Here is a 22,832-nt window from a genome sequence, read left to right as displayed (position 1 = left end):
AAAAAAATTTATATTAGTAATGAATAGATTTATAGATTAAGAGTCTACATATAATAATTTCTAACATCATCTCTTGAATTACTATTTAATGGCTCTATGTCATTTCTTACACACACACACACACACACACACACACACACTTATTTCTACAAGTAAGCCTAATGGAGCCTTCTATGTCATTACACACATCTCTTTCCAAAAAAAGTGAGTGATTGGGTCATTTTAAAAATATCCATAACTCCCAAATTCTAATAATACATGCTTTTCTCTTCTTAGTTTATATACCAATAATTTCTCTGCTTTTCCTACATTTTTATTGGTTCATTTGAGTGTACATAATGATGAGATCTGATGTTACATAATCATACATGTACACAATATAACAGAATAATTTGGCCAATAAAACTTCCCAGGAATTTCCCTTCCCTTCCCACCTCCCTCCCATTCATCCCTTTCTCCACTGATCTCCCTTTGATTTCCATGTGATCCACCCTCATTTTTTCCATTTTTCCTCGCTAGGTTGCAAATATGAGAGAAAATATACAACCCATGACTTTCTGAGTTTGACTTATTTCATGTAAAAGACTCTAATTCCATTCATATTTTTTTTGTAAAATGACATAATTTTATTTGTTATTTTGGCTGAATAAAACTCCATTGTGTATATATACCACATTTTCTTTTTTTTTTTTAATTAATTTTTATTGTAGGTTGTTCAAAACATTACATAGTTCTTGATATATCATATTTCACACTTTGATTCAAGTGGGATATGAGCTCCCATTTTTACCCCATATACAGATTGCAGAATCACATCAGTTGCAGAACCATTGATTTACATATTGCCATTCTGGTGTCTGTTGTATTCTGCTGCCTTTCCTATCCTCTACTATCCCCCCTCCCCCCTCCCCTCCCCTCTTCTTTCTCTACCCCCTCTACTGTAGTTCATTTCTCCCCCTTATATTTTTCCTCCTTTCCCCTCACTTCCTCTTGTATGTAATTTTGTATACCCCTGAGGGTCTCCTTCCATTTACATGCAATTTCCCTTCTCTCTCCCTTTCCCTCCCACCTCTCATCCCTGTTTAATGTTAATCTTCTTCTCATGCTCTTCGTCCCTACTCTGTTCTTAGTTACTCTCCTTATATCAAAGAAGACATTTGGCATTTGTTTTTAAGGGATTGGCTAGCTTCACTTAGCATAATCTGCTCTAATGCCATCCATTTCCCTCCAAATTCTATGATTTTGTCATTTCTTAATGCAGAGTAATACTCCATTGTGTATAAATGCCACATTTTTTTTTATCCATTCGTCTATTGAAGGGCATCTAGGTTGGTTCCACAGTCTTGCTATTGTGAATTGTGCTGCTATGAACATGGATGTAGCAGTGTCCCTATAGTGTGCTCTTTTTAGGTCTTTAGGGAATAAACTGAGTAGGGGAATAGCTGGATCAAATGGTGGTTCCATTCCGAGCTTTCCAAGAAATCTCCATACTGCTTTCCAAATTGGCCGCACCAATTTGCAGTCCCACCAGCAATGTACAAGAGTACCCTTTTCCCCACATCCTCTCCAGCACTTGTTGCTGTTTGACTTCCTAATGGCTGCCAATCTTACTGGAGTGAGATGGTATCTTAGGGTGGTTTTGATTTGCATTTCTCTGACTGCTAGAGATGGTGAGCATTTTTTCATATACTTGTTGATTGATTGTATGTCCTCCTCTGAGAAATTTCTGTTCAGGTCCTTGGCCCATTTGTTGATTGGGTTATTCGTTATCTCATTGTCTAATTTTTTTAGTTCTTTGTATATTCTAGATATTAGGGCTCTGTCTGAAGTGTGAGGAGTAAAGATTTGTTCCCAGGACGTAGGCTCCCTATTTACCTCTCTTATTGTTTCATTTGCTGAGAAAAAACTTTTTAGTTTGAGTAAGTCCCATTTGTTGATTCTAGTTATTAACTGTTGTGCTATGGGTGTCCTATTGAGGAATTTGGAGCCCGACCCCACAGTATGTAGATCATAGCCAACTTTTTCTTCTATCAGACGCCATGTCTCTGATTTGATATCAAGTTCCTTGATCCACTTTGAGTTAACTTTTGTGCATGGCGAGAGAAAGGGATTCAGTTTCATTTTGTTGCAAATGGATTTCCAGTTTTCCCAACACCATTTGTTGAAGATGCTATCCTTCTTCCATTGCATGCTTTTAGCCCCTTTATCGAATATAAGATAGCTGTAGTTTTGTGGATTGGTTTCTGTGTCCTCTGTTCTGTACCATTGGTACACCCGCCTGTTTTGGTAGCAGTATCATGCTGTTTTTGTTACTATTGCTCTGTAGTATAGTTTGAAGTCTGGTATAGCTATACCGCCTATTCACACTTCCTGCTTAGCATTGTTTTTGCTATTCTGGGTCTTTTATTTTTCCATATGAATTTCATGATTGCTTTCTCTATTTCTACAAGAAATGCCGTTGGGATTTTGATTGGCATTGCATTAAACCTATAGAGAACTTTTGGTAATATCGCCATTTTGATGATGTTACTTCTACCTATCCATGAACAGGGTATATTTTTCCATCTTCTAAGATCTTCTTCAATTTCTTTCTTTAGGGTTCTGTAGTTTTCATTGTATAAGTCTTTCACCTCTTTTGTTAGGTTGATTCCCAAGTATTTTTTTTTTTTGAGGATATTGTGAATGGGGTGGTTGTCCTCATTTCCATTTCAGAGGATTTGTCGCTGATATACAGGAATGCCTTTGACTTATGCGTGTTGATTTTATAGCCTGCCACTTTGCTGAATTCATTTATTAGCTCTAATAGTTTCTTTGTAGACCCTTTTGGGTCTGCTAGGTATAGAATCATGTCATCTGCAAATAGTGATAATTTGAGTTCTTCTTTTCCTATTTTTATGCCTTTAATTTCTTTTGTCTGTCTAATTGCTCTGGCCAGTGATTCGAGAACTATGTTGAACAGAAGTGGTGAGAGAGGGCATCCCTGTCTTGTTCCAGATTTTAGGGGGAATGCCTTCAGTTTTTCTCCATTCAGAATGATGCTAGCCTGAGGCTTAGCATAGATTGCTTTTACAATATTGAGGTATGTTCCTGTTATCCCTAGTTTTTCTAGAGTTTTGAACATAAAGGGATGCTGTACTTTGTCGAATGCTTTTTCCGCATCTATCGAGATGATCATATGGTTCTTATTTTTAAGCCTATTGATGTGGTGAATAACATTTATTGATTTCTGTATATTGAACCAACCTTGCATCCCAGGGATAAATCCTACCTGATCATGGTGCACAATTTTTTTGATATGTTTTTGTATCCGGTTCGCCAGAAGTTTATTGAGGATTTTTGCATCTAGGTTCATTAGAGATATTGGTCTGTAGTTTTCTTTCTTTGAAGTGTCTTTGTCTGGTTTAGGAATCAGGGTGATGTTGGCCTCATTGAATGAATTTGGAAGTTCTCCCTCTTTTCCTATTTCCTGAAATAGCTTGAAAAGTATTGGTATTAGTTCCTCTTTAAAGGTTTTGTAAAACTCTGCTGTATACCCATCCGGTCCTGGGCTTTTCTTAGTTGGTAGTCTTTTGATGGTATCTTCTATTTCCTCAATTGATATTGGTCTGTTTAGGTTGTCAATATCCTCCTGACTCAATCTGGGCAAATCATATGACTTAAGAAATTTATCCATGCCTTCACTATCTTCTATTTTGTTGGAGTATAAGGATTCAAAATAGTTTCTGATAATCTTCTGTATTTTTGAAGTGTCTGTTGTGATATTGCCTTTTTCATCCCGTATGCTGGTGATTTGAGTTCTCTCTCTTCTTCTCTTCGTTAGCGTGGCTAAGGGTCTGTCGATTTTATTTATTTTTTCAAAGAACCAACTTTTAGTTTTGTCAATTTTTTCTATTGTTTCTTTTGTTTCGATTTCATTAATTTCAGCTCTGATTTTAATTATTTCTTGTCTTCTACTTCTTTTGCTGTTGTTTTGCTCTTCTTTTTCTAGGATTTTGAGTTGAAGTATTAGATCATTTATTTGTTGGTTTTTTCTTTTTTTAAGGAATGAACTCCAAGCAATAAATTTTCCTCTTAGAACTGCTTTCAATGTGTCCCATAGATTCCGATATGTTGTGTCTGTGTTTTCATTTATCTCTAAGAATTTTTTAATTTCCTCCTTGATGTCTTCTATAACCCATTGATCATTCAGTAACCTATTGTTCATTCTCCAAGTGATGCATGATTTTTCCTTACTTCTTTTATCGTTAATTTTCAATTTCATTCCATTATGATCAGATAAGATGCATGGTATTATCTCTACTCCTTTATATTGTCTAAGAGTTGCCCTGTGACATAATATATGGTCTATTTTTGAGAAGAATCCATGTGCTGCTGAGAAAAAAGTGTAACTGCTTGATGTTGGGTGGTATATTCTATATATGTCAATTAAGTCTAGGTTATTAATTGTGTTATTGAGCTCTACTATAGTTTCCTTATTCAACTTTTGTTTGGAAGATCTGTCCAGTGGTGAGAGAGGTGTGTTGAAGTCTCCCATGATTATTGTATGGTGGTCTATTAGACTCTTGAACTTGAGAAGAGTTTGTTTGATGAACATAGCTGCACCATTGTTTGGGGCATATATATTTATGATTGTTATGTCTTGTTGGTGTATGGTTCCCTTGAGAGGTATGTAGTGTCCCTCTTCATCCCTTTTGATTAATTTTGGCTTGAAATCTATTTTATTTGATATGAGTATGGACACTCCTGCTTGTTTCCGAAGTCCATATGAGTGATATGATTTTTCCCAACCTTTCACCTTCAGTCTATGTATGTCTTTTCCTATCAAATGCGTCTCCTGAAGGCAGCATATTGTTGGGTCTTGTTTTGTGATCCATTCTACTAGCCTGTGTCTCTTAATTGGTGAGTTTAAGCCATTAACATTTAGGGTTATTATTGAGATATGGGTTGTTCTTCCAGCCATATTTGTTTATTTATGTTACTAAACATGGTTTGTTTTCCTCTTTGATTATTCCCCCCCGCCCTTTACTGTACTACCTCCCGCTGTTGGTTTTCATTGATATTTTCCATTTCCTCTTCCTGTAATATTTTGCCGAGGATGTTTTGAAGAGATGGTTTTCTAGCTGCAAATTCTTTTAACTTTTGTTTATCATGGAAGGTTTTAATTTCATCTTCCATCCTGAAGCTTAATTTCGCGGGATACACAATTCTTGGTTGGAACCCATTTTCTTTCAGTGTATGAAATATGTTATTCCAGGATCTTCTAGCTTTCAGAGTCTGTGTTGATAGATCAGCTGTTATCCTGATTGGTTTACCCCTAAATGTAATCTGCTTCCTTTCTCTTGTAGCTTTTAAAATTCTCTCCTTATTCTGTATGTTGGGCATCTTCATTATAATGTGTCTAGGTGTGGATCTCTTATGATTTTGCACATTCGGCGTCCTGTAGGCTTCTAGGATTTGAGATTCTGTCTCATTCTTCAAGTCTGGGAAGTTTTCTCGTATTATTTCGTTGAATAGATTGCTCATTCCTTTGGTTTGGACCTCAATACCTTCCTGTATCCCAATGACTCTTAAGTTTGGTCTCTTTATGTTATCCCATATTTCTTGAATGTTCTGCTCATGGTTTCTTAACAGCTTTGCTGAGCTGTCTATGTTCTTCTCCAGTTGAAATACTTTGTCTTCATTGTCTGATGTTCTATCTTCTAAGTGTTCTACTCTGCTGGTAGTATTCTCAATTGAGTTTTTAAGTTGGTTTATTGTTTCCTGCATTTCCAGGATTTCTGTTTGTTTGTTTTTTATAACCTCTATCTCCCTGTATAATTGATCTTTTGCTTCTTGGATTTGTTAATGTAATTCATTGTCGAAGTGGTCGAAGTGGTCTTTCATTGTCTGATTTTGCTGTCTAATGTCTTCCTTGAGACTCCAGATCATCTGAAGCATGTATATCCTGAATTCTTTATCTGACATTCCATCTGCTGCAGATATTACCTCTTCTAAAGTTGAATTGACCTGCATTGCTTGTGGTCCTTTCTTTCCTTGTCTTTTCATACTGATCGCGTTTCTTTCTGCTTGGTGAAACTGTTGTGTTATTGATTTTTCCCCCTATATATTTATATTGCTCTTGTATAGCTGCAATGTCTCCCTTCCAGGCTTTGGCGGTGGTTCTGACCCTCCTTCAATTGAGGCAATGTGCCTACCACGCCGGGAGGCCGCTGTGCCTGTACTTTCGATGGGCCTGTTCTTTCGGTGGTCACAGGTCCGCCTACCTTGCAGGCGTGAGCAGTGGCTTTGCCCCTCCGCTGGCCACTAGGCCTGTTCTGTTTGTTGGTTGCAGGTCTGTCTACCTAAAAGGCGCTGGTGGCGGCTCTGCCCCTCCCCCAACCGGGGTGATGTATCTGGCGGGCCACTGGGCCTGTTTTGTCAGTGGTCACAGTTCCGCCTACCTTGCACGCGCGTGGAGCAGCTGTGTTCCTCCGAGAGTTTCTGGGCCTGACCTGCCGGTGGGTGGCAAGTGCCCCTACCTTGCAGGCGCAGGGGTGGCTCTGCCACTCCGCGGGTCACTGGGCCTGATCTGCTGGTGAGTCGCAGGTCTGCCTAACTTGCAGGGGCCCGGCGGCTCTGCCCCTCCCCCAACCAGGGCGGGGCGATGTGTCTGGCCGGCCTCTGAGCCTGTTCTGTTGGTGGTCAGGGTTCAGCCTACCTAGCAGGCACGTGGGGCAGCTGTGCCCCTCCGCAGGTTTTTGGGCCTGACCTGCCGGTAGGTCGCAGGTCTGCCTACCTTGTAGGCTCGTGGGGTGGCTCTGCCGCTCTGTGGATTTCTGTGCCTGTTCTGCTGGTGGGTAGTGGGTCCGCCTACCTTGCAGGCGCCTGGCGGCTCTGCCCCTCCCCCAACCGGAGCGATGTGTCTGGCGGTCCACTGGGCCTGTTTTGTCGGTGTTCACAGTTCCGCCTACCTTGCACACGCGTGGAGCAGCTCTTTCATTAGTGCCTGGGCACACTCTCCTTGTTTGCCTCCCTCAGGCCCTAAGTTTGTAGAGCTTGGGGCTGAGAACCCCCAGCCAATTTGCTTACCTTCTGGTAGCCACGCCCCCGTATCTGGTGCAAGAGACCTCAGTTGTCAGCACTGGTTGGAGTGGTAGCCGTGAGTCCCACGCCGAGGCGAGTCGGTGCAAGAGACCTCAGTTGTCAGCACTGGTGGGAGCGGTAGCTGGGAGTCCCGAGCCGCGCGGCTCCCGCCGGCTCCTGCGCCAGCGCTGCCTCCGGGGTTTCTTGACTACCACGCCGGCAGGTCGCTGGACCTGTTCCGGGCGCGGGCGGCGGCTCTGTTCAGCCCCCGCTCTAGCCGGGGCGACGCAACACCACGCCGGCGGGTCGCTGGGCCTGTTCCGGGCTCCGGCGGCGGCTCTGCTCCGCCCCTCTGGCCTCCACAGTATTCAGCAGGACCCGGACCGAGAAACAGTTTCTGCGGGTTCTTTATTCCTGGGCCAGAGCAGTTCTGGGAGCCAGAATTCGGCCTCTCTGGACTTGCTGCATGCTCCGACAGGAGCAGGCTCCAAGAAGCAGTTTCCGCGGGTTCTATAACCCTGGGCCAGAGCAGCTCCGGGAGCCGGAACTCCGCCACTCCGGGCTCGGTGTGTGTTCTGATAAGAGCAGGCTCCAAGAAGCAGTTTTCGCGGGTTATTTAGCACTAAGTCTGAGCAATTTGTCTGCGAGATGCAGACAATTGTCAGCCTGAAATTACCTGTTCTATAGCTGAAAGAGCTGCAATCAGTCGAAAACAAGGATGGTGACGTCAGCTCTCCAAGATGGTGGCCGCTGGCTTCCTCCGTGGTCTGACCAGTGTGGAGAACTGAACTGGACCGTTTCCTTCCCCCGTCTCCAACCCAGAATTCAGCTCCGAGCTCAGCAAATGCCTAGCTGGCAGGAGCCCGCAGAATCAGCATCGCTGTATCTCTGTGCCACCAGCCTGTCGTTTCCCAGCGCGCGCCGCAGACTCCAGCCGTGGGGTGATCTGCCGAACAAGCAGCGCTCCATACGGACAGATCGCTCGCGTTTGAGACCCTGAAGCTGATCCTCGTGCGATGAAAATCCTTCCACTAGGTTTTGGAGCACCCCAATTTTGCTGGAAATTCCTAACAAGATAGCTTTTAGCCGTTCTAACTCGTCATTTTCCCTCACAGTGACGCAGTACACGGAGTTACTGCACTCCCTTTTCGGCCATCTTCCCACATTTTCTTTATTCAGTCATCCATTGGCAGACACCTAGGATGGTTCCATAGTTTGTGTATTATGAGTTGTACTGTTATAAAATGGGTATGCATGTATCACTGTTATAAGATGACTTTAATTCTTTAGGGTAAATACTGAGAAATGGTATACTGGGTGATATGATATTTACATGCTTACTCTTTGAAAACTACCCATACTGATTTCCAGAGTGGTTGTACTCACTTACAATTCCTCCAATAGTGTAAATTTTTTTTTTTCTGCATATACCCTCCAGCACTTATTTTTGTTTTTATTCTCAATGATTACTATTCTGACTGGTGAAAGATAAAATCTCAGTGTAGTTTTCATTTCCCTTGTTTCTAATGATGTTAATCATTTTTTGTTTCTATATTTTTGTTGCCTATATATATTTATTCTTCTGAGAAGCATCTTTTTAGTTCATTTTCTCTTTGATTATTTGGGTTGTTTGATTTTTTTTGGTGTAAAGTTTTGGGAATTCTTTATATATTCTAAATATTAATCATTTGTCAGAATGTGTTATGCAAAGATTTTCTTCCATTTCATAAGTTATCTCTTCACAATTCTAATTGTTTCCTTTGCTGTTCAGAAGCTTTTTAATTTGATGCCTTCCAATTTATCTACTCTTGGAATTATTTCCTGACCTTTAGGTATTCTATTTGAGAAAGCCATTGCCTGTGCCTATATGCTGGAGTGTTAACCCTACATTTTCTCCTAGGAGTTGTATAGTATTGTTTCTAATTTCTAGGTTTTTGATCCATTTTGAGTTGTTTTTTTTTTGTGCAGGGTAAGAGAAAAGAGTATAGTTTCATTTTTCTGCAATATCCCAGCATCATTTATTTAAAAGACAATCTTTTCTCCAACGTATGTTTTTGGCATGTGTGTGGTTTTCTCTGTGTTTTCTATTCTATATTACCAGTCAATATGTCTTATTCATGTCAGTACCATGTAGTTTTTGTTACTATAGCTCTGTAGTATAATTTGACATCAGACATTGTGATGCCTCCAGCATTGTTTTAGGCTTATAATTGCTTTGACTATTATGGGTCTTTTATTCTTCCAGATGAAAATTCGCATTATCTTTTCTAATTCTGTGAAGAAGTTCATTGATATTTCATGAGGATTATATATATATATATATATATATATATATATATATATATATATATATATTGCCTTGTATAGTTGGTGATTTTAATAATATTAATTCTACATATCCATGAACATGGGAGGTCTTTTCATCTTATTTTATGTCTTATATAATTTCAATCTTCAATTTTAGAGGTCTTTAAACTCTTTTTTTTAGTTTTATTCCTAGGTATTTGTTATTGTTGTTGTTGTTGTTGTTGTTTTGTTATTTTGTTTTGAGGCTATTGTGAATGAAATAATTCTCTTGATTTTTTTTTCTCTGCAGATTCATTGTTGGTATATAAGAAAGCTATTTATTTTTGTATGCTGATTTTGTACTCAGCTACTTTGCCAAGTTTGTTTATCAGCAATATCAGTCTTTTGTTGGAGTCATTTGGTTATTCTAGATATAGGATCATATCATCTACAAACTAATAATTTGACTTCTTTCTTTCCTGTTTTTTCTCTCTTATTTATTTATCTTCCCTTGTTGCTATTTTACTGGTTTTGGAATTGATTTTTTCTTCTTTTTCAAGGGCCTTGAAATGAAAAAAAATAGGTTTTATGTGGGATCTTCATGATTTTATTATACTGGAACTCATAGCTATAAACTTTTCTTTTAGAAATTCCTTCAATCTGTGCCAGAGGTTGTATTACTATTCTCAGTTGAGTCTAAGAATTTTTAAATTTCTCCCTTATTTTCTTCTATAATCCAATTTTACACAATAGAGATTGTCCAATCTCCATATGTTCATATAGTTTTTGTATGGTTCTGTCATGTTGACTTCTAATTTCATCCAATTATGATCTGGTAGAATATAATAAGTAATACCACTTGTTTTGTATTTGATGAGAGTTGCTTTGTTGCCTTTAATATTGTCTGTTTTGGATAAGGTTTTCTTGAGCTGATGAGAATAAAGTATATTCAGATGCTGTTGAATGAAATGTTCTATAGATATCCATAAGTTCATTTGACTTATAATATTTTTCAGGTCCAAAGATTTCTTACTGATTCTATGTCTGGATGACCTATCAAAAGATGAGAGAATTGTGTTGAAATTCCCAAGAATTATTTTATTCAGGTCTAACTGAGGCTTCAATTTGACTAGTGTCTCTTATGTAATTAGTTGGATCTATGTTTATGACTTAAATATTTATAATGTTATATATTCTTGTTGGATTATTTATTTTACCAGTATGAAGTGACCAGCTTTGTCTCTTCTGATTAATTTTGGCTTGAAGTCTGTTTGTCAGATAAGAGTAGATAATCCTGCTTACTTTCTGATTCCATTTGCATTATGTATCAGTTTTTATCTTGTTACTTTCTGCCTATGGCTGTCTTTACCTGTAAGGTGTGTCATTTATGAACAACATATCATTGGGTCTTGTTTTATAATCCATTCTTCCAGAGTATATATTTTAATTAAAGTATTGACATGATTTATATTCAATGTCATTACAAAGAGATGTTTATTAATTCCTGTCCTTTTGATTCATTTATGTTTAATGTGGTCCTATTTCTCATTTGCTTAGCTACTCTTCCCATCAGATTTGTTCATTTGTGAACTTCAAGGTTTTTTTTTTATTATTTCTTCTATATGGACTCTTTCATTAAATAATTATTATCATCATGGTTGCTTATTTTCTTTACTTTAGTACTGTCTGAATATTCAAAGCTGACCACTTTTTCTTTTATATCTGATGTTCTGTTTTCAGTATTGTCTACTGGAGTATAAAGATTTTCAACTGAACTTTTATTTGATTTATTTTATCTTTGACTTTCAAGATTTATGTTTGGTGGTTTTTCAATATTTCTATCTTGTTGAATTTTTCATTTATATTCTGTAATGATTTTTTTAATTCACTCAATTATTTTTCTGTGTTCTCTTGGAATTCATTGATAATTTTTATAATTCATTGATCATTTAAAAATATGATAATTTCATTGATTATAGTTTATAATAATTTACTTTTTAAACTGTATATCTGATGTTTTAAAAATTTCAATATCTTTGGCATCAATTGTTGCTAAATTAGAAACTTTTAAGTGATTTCATGTTATCTTATTTTTACATAATTCTTACAGACTTGTTTTGGGTTTTGTGCATATTTTCTTCCATACTTTTTTAAAAAAAATTAACTAATTTTTTTTAGATGGACACAATTCTTTTATTTAGTTAGTTTTTTTATCTGATACTAGGGTTCAAACCCAGTGCCTCATGTGTGCTAGGCAAGCACTCTACAACTGAGTCACAACCCCAGGCCTCTTCCAATTTTAAGGCATAACATTTACCTGCTTTAAAAAAAAATTCCAAAGTACCCTGGAGTGATCTGGATTAACATTCTTTTATAAGTATGGTGTTCACAGCCTTTGAATTAATTCTATTTTTTTCTGTGCAGTGGATTTCCATAGGTGGAAACCATGAACCCCACCCCAGCTGTTTCTATTTGAGGCCTAATAAGTTAGTTTGAGTTTTTATCTCTATTATTCTCTGTATTAAAGTATAGTGGTTGAATGCCATTAATTTTCTGTGGAGCAAGATGAAGTATATTTTGGTTGAATTTATTTCAGCAATGAACTTCTCTACCCTGTAAACCTGTAGAGTCACTGTAGATATCTAGCTACTCACAGAATAAGGGGAAATAAACAATAACAACATTGGATACAAATAATATACAGCATTAAAATAAATACCTGGATTCTATTATGACTTCTAAAATGTTAATTGCTACAAAAAATAGAAAAAGTGGGTCAACAATTGCCAACAATGAAGAAGTGCATAAATGTAAACTAAATATGACATTAAGACAAGAAACAGGTGTCAACTATGTAATCCACAGAAGTAATAATTGCAACAACATTAATGGTGGGATCAAGAGTTATATAAACCAATTAGTTTAAAGATGGCAAAATTACAGTCAGTAAGAGGAACTAATGTGAGACCGGAAGATAGGGAAAAAAGTTTGAAGTTTTAAAAAGTGAAGAGAGGGAATGAAGAAGAGAGAGCAGATGAGAATTATAAGGATGGAGGAGAAAATAAGAGAAATAAATAAATGGAGAGAAAAATAGAGAATAGATTTTTGCTATAACCAGGAGAATAAAAGAGAGATACAGAAACAAACAATTAAAAAAATACAAAACAAAAAAATATATACAGAACAAAAAACCCTAACTCTCAAAAGACAATGCAAAGAAAAATAGCTACATTTTAAAAATGCTGAATAAAAGAAAGAAATGTATATATGTCCATAAACCAATCAGTAATGGAAGAATACACAAACACACAGAAAGAATAAGAAAAAGTAAAAATATTCTTAATGATAAATGAAGGAATCATTTCCACTGAGCTGGCCAAAATTGTCAGAATGGATGGTTACTGACTATACTCAACTATGTATCATTCCATTTCTTTTTTAGCTATGTACTGAGAGTAAAAGCAAATATTGGATTTTGTTATCACCTTCCTCTTTTTGTGTTTCTCTCTGAGCTACCACTTGGAATGACCTAAGACTGAAGGTGTTTGAAATAATTCTCAGCTTCCCTTCTTACTAGTATGATGTAGGTTAGAATGGGAAGAAGTGTCAGTTGGAGCTTTGTGTGCACAGACCACATCTATGTACTCCTGAGGTGGGGTTGCTGCAGAGTTCTATGAGATGAGTTCTGATGGAGGAAACTTAGGTCTAATCAGACCTCAGGGGTTTTGTTTGGTGTATACTCTGAAGAAATTGGATGGACACACACCTAGGGCCTGGCAGTTGCTTATCTCTGTAGGGAGTCTGAATCTCAGAAGCCTCCTAAGAAGTATACTCATTTCACAGGGGAGCTGATCTTCCACACATTCTGCTGTTCACCTGCACATCTTTCCTGGGCTCAGTCCCTGGACATTTTGATAAGTTCCTTGTTCAGATTCTCACTCACTTCAGCTGGTCACGAGAGCCACCAGTTCAAAGGAAAAGCAAGTTGTGCTCCCCCTTTGCTTTTCTGACTTGAATCCCCTGGGGTAAAATCTTATCTATGCCTGTTTCACTCCCAGGTACACTCTAGGCCACACAGTAGGCATTCTAGCAGTGTTTGCTCAGATCTCCTCTTTCTGGCAACAGAGACTGGAGAAAGGCCACCTCAAGATGAATCCACCTCATCTCTCCCCAGGCAGTAAATAAACACAGTAAATCACAAGTGCTCAGTGGTGCCTCTGGATCAGCTAAGTTCATGTTGCTTCTCTGATCTCAGGTTTTTTTCATATCAAATATCCACTGTGTTTCTCCCTTAATTTTTCATTTCTCTGTGGTAGACAGCACCATTACTACTGATGTGGCTGCTTCCACAGTTTGGTTTCAACGTAATCTTCTTTGTTTAATGAACCCAAACTTCTTAGTCTCTGAGACACACTCACTGTCCAGTATTGAATTTTAGTGAAATTAAATTTAGTGGTGAAACTAAATTTACCCACCTCACTAAGAAGCAGTATTCTCACTGCTTGTATTTTGATCCTTGGAGCAACTAGAAAGGCAGCCTTCCGCTAATCTGACATCTTGTATCCCCTCGCTCTTCATCTATTTTGATGGAGCAAATGTTTTATTCACAGGAAATGGAAGAATTTGTACAGAGTTCTGGAGAAAATGGTATTGTGGTGTTTTCTCTGGGGTCGATGGTTTATCACATGCCAGAAGAGAAAGCCAATATAATTGCATTTGCTCTTGCACAGATTCCACAAAAGGTAAGAAAAAATGCCCTCTTAGTGGCCAAATATGTAAAAAGTCTGTTAAACTTTATAAAAAGTTTGCTTTTTGAAGCATCCTTTGTGAAACATAACCTATTGTGATCTCTCTAGTTCATCTCAGAAATCATGTTTTAAACAAAAAATGTGTGGTAATTCTAAACAGTAGAGAGTGTTTAATTCATGTTAATATTAACATTGTGATCATAAAAAATATATTTTACAGGTCCATTGTGAAATTTAATTGTAAGGGTATCACAGGCATTTATTTTCACAGATACCACATTCTTTCTGGGTACTTCTTCCTTTTCCTTGCAGGATCCCTGAGGGCACCATATACACTGCCAATGTTATCAGAAAGCTATAAAAAGTTAACTCATAACTTGACCACCACAATAATGCAAAGCAGGTATTGAAGAAGACTGAATTTTATCATGATTTTAGATACCCCAGGCAATCCCTTATTCCTTGCTTACCCTCATTTAAGAATAGTATTCTTGCCATGATATTCTAGTTCATCTTTGGCTCAGAACAATGGAGTCTGCCAATATGGATTGAACTTCTGAAACTGTAAGCCCAAATACATCCCCTCCCCATTAAAAAACTATAAATTTATTTAACAAACTGTTCCTGGAGTTTTGAGGAGAAAGGGTACCCAAATCATCGGGCCAAATTCCCACTCAGTCACATGTATTTGTAGAAAAAGAAAAAACAGTTTGCACTAGTGGATGGGATCCTGACAATGTCTGACAATTAGAGAAAGTGTAGAGATTATTTCTGCTTTGAAATGGACCCTGTGCATTATGAAATGTACGCCAAAGGACTTTGCTTCTAAAACATCAGACTAATACCTTTTAAGAAGAAAGAAGAGTATAAGGAAGAGTCAAGCAGAAGCAAGCCTGGCATGTGGTGAAATTCAAAAGTTCCCACCTCCACAAAATGCTTTAATACCAAAATTTCTAACATAACCACTCTTGCGGTCTTTGAGTGTTTTCCATCTGCTCTGTAATTTCCTATCTGATATAGGCTTCTCCTAATCACCCAATTATTTTTACTTCTGTAGACCTAAATTTACTTTGCTGCTCCCATTGCATATAAAAGATATGAAATTATACTTAGAAATTATACTCTAGTTCATAAAGATTGCTTTTAATTTCCAGAGTCAGCTCCTTATTTTGTGCCTGGACATAAAAACATTTTGGAGATATATAATACTACTAAGAAGATTTGTACTGCATCATTAAATGATTACACACAGTTTTAAAACATTTAGCAACCTTACAATTTTGAACTTTATTTCAATATCCATGTAATTATTTGTAAGTAGCAAATGGGTTCTCCCTTTTAAAACTTAAAGAATTTCCAAATTCACCAATATTGATAGAAGTGTGGGTTAAGGTCCATAAGTACAAGTAAAAGGTTTCTTATAGGTAGTATTTAATAAATTGATGTCAAATACAAGTTACATGTAATTCCTAGTTAGTATTAATTTATTTCTAACAGTAGCTGATTGCATTGGTTTGCTTTTATGTATAAAAAACAATGCAAACTGAAATAAGCATCTTAAACAATACATGTCCTGTCTAATCTATGTCACTCACAAGAAATAAACATAATGATATTAATTTGGCAAATGAAATCTAGGATTAAAATGCATAAAACAATATAATTATGGAGTTTTAGTTTGTATTTTCATAATTCTCATTACTTAAAATTGTACTTATTTCCTTATGTGTTAAATGTTGAACTAGATGATAACTTAAATTTTTAGAATGCAAACATGATATAACATTAATCTTTGAATGATAGAATAAAGTACATTCTTTACCAAACAGGTCATCTGGAGATATCAAGGCAAGAAGCCAGATAAATTAGGACCCAACACTCGAATATACAACTGGATCCCCCAGAATGACCTTCTTGGTAAGATTCTGAGATAAGTCCTAAAAGCATGAGTACCATCAATCTGGATGCTAAAAATTCAGCAGGAAACATTTTATTCAATACTTGTTACTTAAAAGAAATCAAACACAATGTTCAACTTCTTTTTAATTATTTTCCAGGCCCAGGGATGGTTTGAAAAAACAAAACAAAAAGCTGCAATTTTAATATACACCATCATTATATACAGAATCCAAGTTATCTTTATTTCTGGTGCAATTACCTCTGAAAGATTTTTTCACTCAGTTCCTGGGTTGTCTCTCTGTGTTGTTGTATGTCTTTCACTTATTCTTTCCTCTCCTGCAGGTGTATTTCAAATACCTTTCAAAATGGCAGCCAGGATTTTTTTTTTTATGGACAGTGACTCTTTATTTTCTCCAGAAATTGATGCACAATCTTTATTATGAAGTGCAAACACATTTTATAATGAAGTGTAGTCTCTCTTTTCTCTGAGTTCAGTACCATCACCATCCTATTCCCTGCTGCTTTGGACATGCTACATAGCAAACTTAGCCACTTCAGTTTTTTAATGAGATAATATGTTAACATGTCCTTCATGACCTTATTTTCCATAAGTGCATGTTGATTCTTTTACTAAAAAATATTCTATTTTTTCTACTTATTAATGTTGTATTCAATATTCAAGTCTCAAGTAATGTACTCTCTCTTTCATGTAGTTTTCCATTAGCACTCTAGTGGACTAAGGTGCTTGTTCCTCTGAGATATGAATAAAATAATTAATGCAGGGTCATGTTTACAATAATTTGTCATCTAAAATACACACTGATCCCTTTAATGTCTTCTAATACACATTTCTCATGTTCTTTCTAAGGTTTAAATTAATAATTTTTCTGACATTAAATCAATCCTAGGTCATCCAAAAACCAAAGCTTTTATAACTCATGGTGGAACCAATGGCATCTATGAGGGGATTTACCATGGGATCCCTATGGTGGGCATTCCTTTGTTTGCGGATCAAGCTCACAACCTTGCTCATGTGAAGGCCAAGGGAGCAGCTGTTAGATTGGAATACAAAACATTGACAAGTGCAGATCTTCTCAAGGCCTTGAGGATGGTCATTAATGACCCTATGTGAGTACAACAAGTTTTACATTGAGTAGTATTCATAGAAGGATTGTCTTTTCATCAATGAGTATAAATTTTAGCCCATTTTGAGGAGGGTAATTTTTTAATTAATTAATTAATTTATATATGACCGTGGAATTCATTACAATTCTTATTACACATATAGAGCACAACTTTTTATATCTCTGGTTGTGTACATAGTGTATTCACACCAATTCATGTCTTCATACCTGTACTTTGGATAATAATGATCATCACATTCCACCATCATGAATAACCCCATGCTCCTCCAACCTCTGCCCTATCTAGAGTTCGTCTATTCCTCCCATGCTTCCTCTCCCTATCACACTGTGAATCAGCCAAGAATGCATTCGGCATTTGGTTTTTTGGGATTAGCAAACTTCCCTTAGCATTATCATCTCTAACTCCATCAATTTACCTGCAAATGTCATGATTTTATTCTCTTTTATTGCACAGTAATATTCCATTGTGTATATATGACACATTGTTTTTATCCTTTCATCTATTGAAGGGCATCTAGGTTGGTTCCACAGTTTAGCTATTGGGAATTGTGCTGTTGTAAACATTGATGTGGCTGTGGAGGAGGGTAATTTTGAAAGAATCTAAAGACTCAACCCATATTAAATCTATTTTCAACCAGTTTAACCATTACTATTTCATAGTTATATAAAACTTCAAATATCATAAGTATTTCAAAGTTGCATTGATCTCATAAATTACATAGGTAAATGATTACGCACCATTTCTACACATACACAAAATGTTTACCATATAGAGCCATTTGCAATGAGGATTTAATTTTTAAATATGACAGGATCGACACAAGAAAAGAATGATAAACTTACAGAGATATGACACTATCTTAAATCCATATTTAAAATTTCTGCAACCATAAATTATTTTACTCAAAAATTATTTCATCAGTATTAATATTTTCACTTATTTTAATGATATATAACACACAATATACCATTTATATCTGAATTAAAAAGTGTGAATTCAAATTCAAATACATTTGATGTTTCCCTAGTTATAAAACTCTTAAATACTATAATTTTTGGAAATTTTATCACAACAAAGAAATGTGACAATGCATTGAAGTCATTTCTTATTGCCTCCTAGACTAGGCAAACTCCATTTATTTTTTATCTCTATAGATCATCCTATTCTAAATATTTCAGATAAAAAGATAATAAAAATTATTGTCTTTTTCAATGGTTTCTTTCACTAGTGCTGTTAGTTTCATCATGCTTTGCCAAGGGTCAGCCTTTATTGTTTTTTATTGTTGAATAACATTGTGTGGTTAGAAATATTCAAAGTAATTTATCAATTCATCAGTTTATAAAGGTTTCTGTTTTCAATTTTGGTTATTATGAACAATGTGTATAATTTGTATGAACATAAGTATTCACGTCTTCTGGTAATTTCTAGTTTTAGAACTGTTAGTTCATATGATAATTTTATATGTATTAAGATCTGCCAAACTATTTTTCAAAGTAGTTGCAAAAATTTTTGCAGCATACAAGCAATATAAGAGGATTCCAATTTTCCCATATTATTTTTAGCATTTATTATCACCTGTTTCTTTTATTGTAGCCATCTTAGTAAAAAGGATTGTAGCTCACTGTGGTCTTGACTTGCATTACAGGATAGCTAAGATCATCATTTTATGTGCTTTTTGATCATTCACTTATCTTCATGCAAGAAATGTTAGTTCCAATCTTTTGCTCACTTTTAATCAGGTTATTTATATTTTAATTATTGATTTTAATATTTCTCCATCTTTTATGGATATAAGTCTCATCAGGTATATGGTTTGCAAATATTTTCCTAACATTCCATATGGTTGATTTTTTTTAACTTTGTGGTAATCTTAGAAGCACAATAAAATTTTTTTTTCATGATATTTGATAAAACAAAACTTCAATAATTAAACTTTTCCATACTGCAAAAGGAAATTATATGGAGTACATATAGTTTCAATGTAGAATGACTGTCTTCAACTCAACTCTCATTTCACCTAATGCTAGTATTATTGTTTAAGGAAGGTATCACTTAAAGGACAAGTTCAAAACTACATTTCCAATAAAAAGATCGTAACACAATGAATAATAAAAATACTCTGAGAGAAATTAAGAAAGATTGGGAAAAGAGACATAAAACAATGTATAAGTGAAAAGAGAATACAGATTAAAACATCAGACTTAAATATGAATATATCAGTTTTACATTATGTCCTAAAAGACTTTTATTTCCCTAACAATCTCTCCTCCTTCTCCCCTGATCCCTTTCCTCTTGTATAATAGTCTTCCTGTTACTTTTATATCACCTACCCTGCCAGATTCCAAGAGAGGGGAAACATGAAATATTTGTATTTCTGATTTTTTTGCTTATTTCACTTACTACTGAAATGTACACTTCCATCTATTTTCCTACAAATGACATATTTCCTTCTTTATGGTTCAAAAATACTCTCTCTCTCTCTCTCTCTCTCTCTCTCTGTGTGTGTCTCTCTCTCTCGTGTGTGTGTGTGTGTGTGTGTGTGTGTGTGTGTGTGTGATATCACATTTTCTTTATCCATTCATCTGTTGATTGAAACCTGGGCTGGTTCTATAATTTGGCCACTGTAGATTGTACCATGAAGAGTGAAATATGCAGGTATCTCTATAGTATGATAACTTTCATTCCTTTTAGTATATACCCAGCAGTGGTATATCTTCATTATTTGGTAGTTCTATGTTTAATTTTTTTCCGGGAATTTCACCCTAATTTCTATGTTAGCTGCACTACTACTGATTTTTCTTTGAAGGTATTGTTGAAAAATGATTTTCTGATTTGTTTCTCACTGAGTTTTTTATTTGTATAAGAAAAAAGCTATTGTGTTTTGTGTGGTGATTTGTATACTGTTACTTTTCTGAGTTTGTATTTCATTATCAGATTTAAGTCTGCTAGTTGATCCTTAAGGATCTTCTAAGTGGCATTACATATGACCTGCAAATCCTATAATATGATCCAATAGTGGGCACATTGGTGTCCTTACTTCACCATCCCTGCAACTTAATTGTGATATTTCCAGGTGATCACTTAGGATATGGTGTGTTTTTCTTGTACTATTGGGGGCTTATTTTAGAAAATGTAATGTATTTTATGTTATTAAGAAATACATTTAAAACAACATAAAATAATAGAAAAAAATGCCTATGGCTGCTATGCTAATATGGCCAAGAAAAGTACCTCTGAGGAATGACATAATTGGCCAAGACCTTAGCCATGAGAAAGAAGCAAGAGTGGGGGTATTGTATGAAAGGATGCTCAAGGAAAAGCAAGATGAGATTATAAAGTATGAAGGTGTCAAGGGAGAACACATTGGTGACACTGGGGAACAGGAAAAACACACATGTGCCTAAAACACTAAAAACTAGGAATGGACCCACAATATGATTCACTTATCCCACTTCTCAGTATATATTCAAAAGATCTAAAATCAGTATACTATAGGAATTCAACTACATTGATATTTATAGTAGCACAGTTCACTGTAGCCAAGCTATGAAACCAATGTAGGTGCCCTTCAACAGATGAATGGATAAAGAAATTGTAGTGTATACACATGATTGGAGTATTGGTCCTAAAAGATGAAATTATAGCACTTGCCAGTAGAACTGGAGACTATCATGCCAAGTGAAACAAGCCTGGCTCAAAAATCCAAAGGTCAAAATTTTCTCTCATATGAGCAAGTTAATCCAAAATAATGAGGTGCATCTGGGAGAAAGGGAAAAAAGAAGAGAGAATTTTATCAAAAGAGAGGAAAGATCAATAGAGTGAACAAAGGATATTGAGGAGGAATAAGCAGGAACAGGAAAAGGGAAGAAGAGTGGAAAAAATTTGGCTAAAGTTTATGTGTACATTTGTGGATATATCACAGTGAATCCCAATATCAATTATACGCAAAAAAAACACTCATTAAAAAAAGTATAAATAAATTTCAGAAAGATCAGTAGAGTAGAGAGAGTGAAGCAAGGGGAGGTTATGGGAAGAGAGGAGTGCTAGGGGCTGAGTTAGAGCAAGTTATATTTCTTGCTTTTCCTGCTAAGCATAAAACAACCTGTTTACCAGATGATCCCTGCTACACTGAAATCTTACACCTACTGAACCCCTTTTCTGTACTGCTATAACTAAAGCAAACGCAGGCTATTTCTAATGTTACATACAACTAAGAAAAGTCAATAAAAATAAAACTAAAAGGACACATATGCCTAAATAGAATGAGTGAGAAAAAATGATATCAGAAATCATGGCCAGTGTCTAACCCATCAGAATCTACTAGTACTAGAATAGACTTCAATTTTATTCTTCTTATGATGAGAAGTTATATGAAGATTTTGAGCAGGATAGCTTCATAATTAGATGTGTATATTTTAATAATCCCAAACTGGTCACTGAGTGGAAAATACAGTAGAGGGTAAAAAAGAAGAGGAAAAACAGAGAGAATAGTTAGGAAGCACTGCACACCATGATATGATTCCTCTTTAAAAGCTTCAAGTTGATCTTTTACAAATTATGTGCTTTCTCTCTCACTTATTGGACTCAGAATGGTTCATAACTATTTCCTCTGATGGAATGAATTTGACTCACCTTCTTGAAACTCCATGGGCACATTTGAAATATTTATACATCAGAACATAAGTTAAAATCAGACATTAGATGGTGACATAAGAAAAAAAACAAATCATATGCAGGGCAAGTCTTTGATAATTATTTTAAATCATCCATATGGCACTTGTGAAAAACTTTCACTGACTTCATGTGCTTAGATAGATTAACTTACTTTCAATGTTGATCTTTTTATGTTTCACCTTTAGATATAAAGAGAATGCTATGAAGTTATCAAGAATTCAGCATGATCAGCCAGTGAAGCCTCTGGACCGAGCTGTCTTCTGGATTGAGTTTGTCATGCGCCACAAAGGAGCTAAACACCTCCGGGTGGCTGCCCATGACCTCTCCTGGTTCCAGTACTACTCTGTGGATGTGATTGGGTTCCTGCTGGTCTGTGTGGCAACTGTGATATTCATCATCACTAAATGCTGTCTGTTTTGTTTCCAAATGTTTTTTAAAACTGAAAAGAAGAAAAAAAGGGAGTAATTTTTTCTAGGCCTTGTTCCTCCCGTTGCTCACATTAGAGGAGGTTATATGGCCAGGTTCCTACCTATCCTAACAACTTTTCACAAATCACTTTGTCAAGTCAAATTTTATCTTCATGATATTCACTCCCTGTATAAGAGACAGAAATATTTCAGTTCAAGGAAAAGTTATTTGAGAAAATAAAATTAAACCATATGCGTTTATATTGCCATTTGTTTCTGTTTTGTAGTTTTCACCTCTTTGAAGATAGAGTTCACTAATTAGAGTGTTGTGATTTGCCTTTCCATTGGTTTTCCAGGAAACTGGAAGTGATGCTTACCTTTCATTGTACATTCAGCCCCAGCATCCCTCTTTCCTGAAAGATGAAGAAAACAAAGTCATTTGTCAGTGGCTTTAGAAATGTAGTGATGCCTACCTGCTTTCTCTTATCAAATGGGAGTATGTGGGAAATATTTGGTTTTATGAGCTCATTCGCTTTTGCTCTTAGCCCTTTAAAAATGTTCACCTAGATGTCCTCATTTTCATTCCTTCTTTCAGTGAATATATAAAATA

At 36.1% G+C, this 22,832-nt stretch overlaps 1 protein-coding gene across 2 annotated transcripts in view; it reads left to right on the top strand.

Moving 5' to 3' along the window:
- LOC143405838 (UDP-glucuronosyltransferase 2B17-like) overlaps positions 1-22,280 on the top strand; it is a 28,609-nt gene extending 6,329 nt beyond the window's left edge. Inside the window, exons 3-6 of one of the 2 annotated variants that reach the window (XM_076864167.2) lie at positions 13,959-14,090; positions 15,926-16,013; positions 16,904-17,123; positions 22,001-22,280. In XM_076864167.2, the coding sequence (XP_076720282.2) occupies positions 13,959-14,090; positions 15,926-16,013; positions 16,904-17,123; positions 22,001-22,280 (720 nt within the window). The remainder of the gene's footprint in view (positions 1-13,958; positions 14,091-15,925; positions 16,014-16,903; positions 17,124-22,000) is intronic. The other variant, XM_076864168.2, reaches the window with a different exon arrangement.
- Positions 22,281-22,832: the final 552 nt, after the last annotated feature.

Source organism: Callospermophilus lateralis, chromosome 8, assembly GCF_048772815.1.
Source record: "Callospermophilus lateralis isolate mCalLat2 chromosome 8, mCalLat2.hap1, whole genome shotgun sequence".
Taxonomy (NCBI): Eukaryota; Metazoa; Chordata; class Mammalia; order Rodentia; family Sciuridae; genus Callospermophilus; species Callospermophilus lateralis.
The sequence above is the reverse complement of the archived record's forward strand: the minus strand, read 5'-3'. Positions and strand labels throughout refer to the sequence as shown.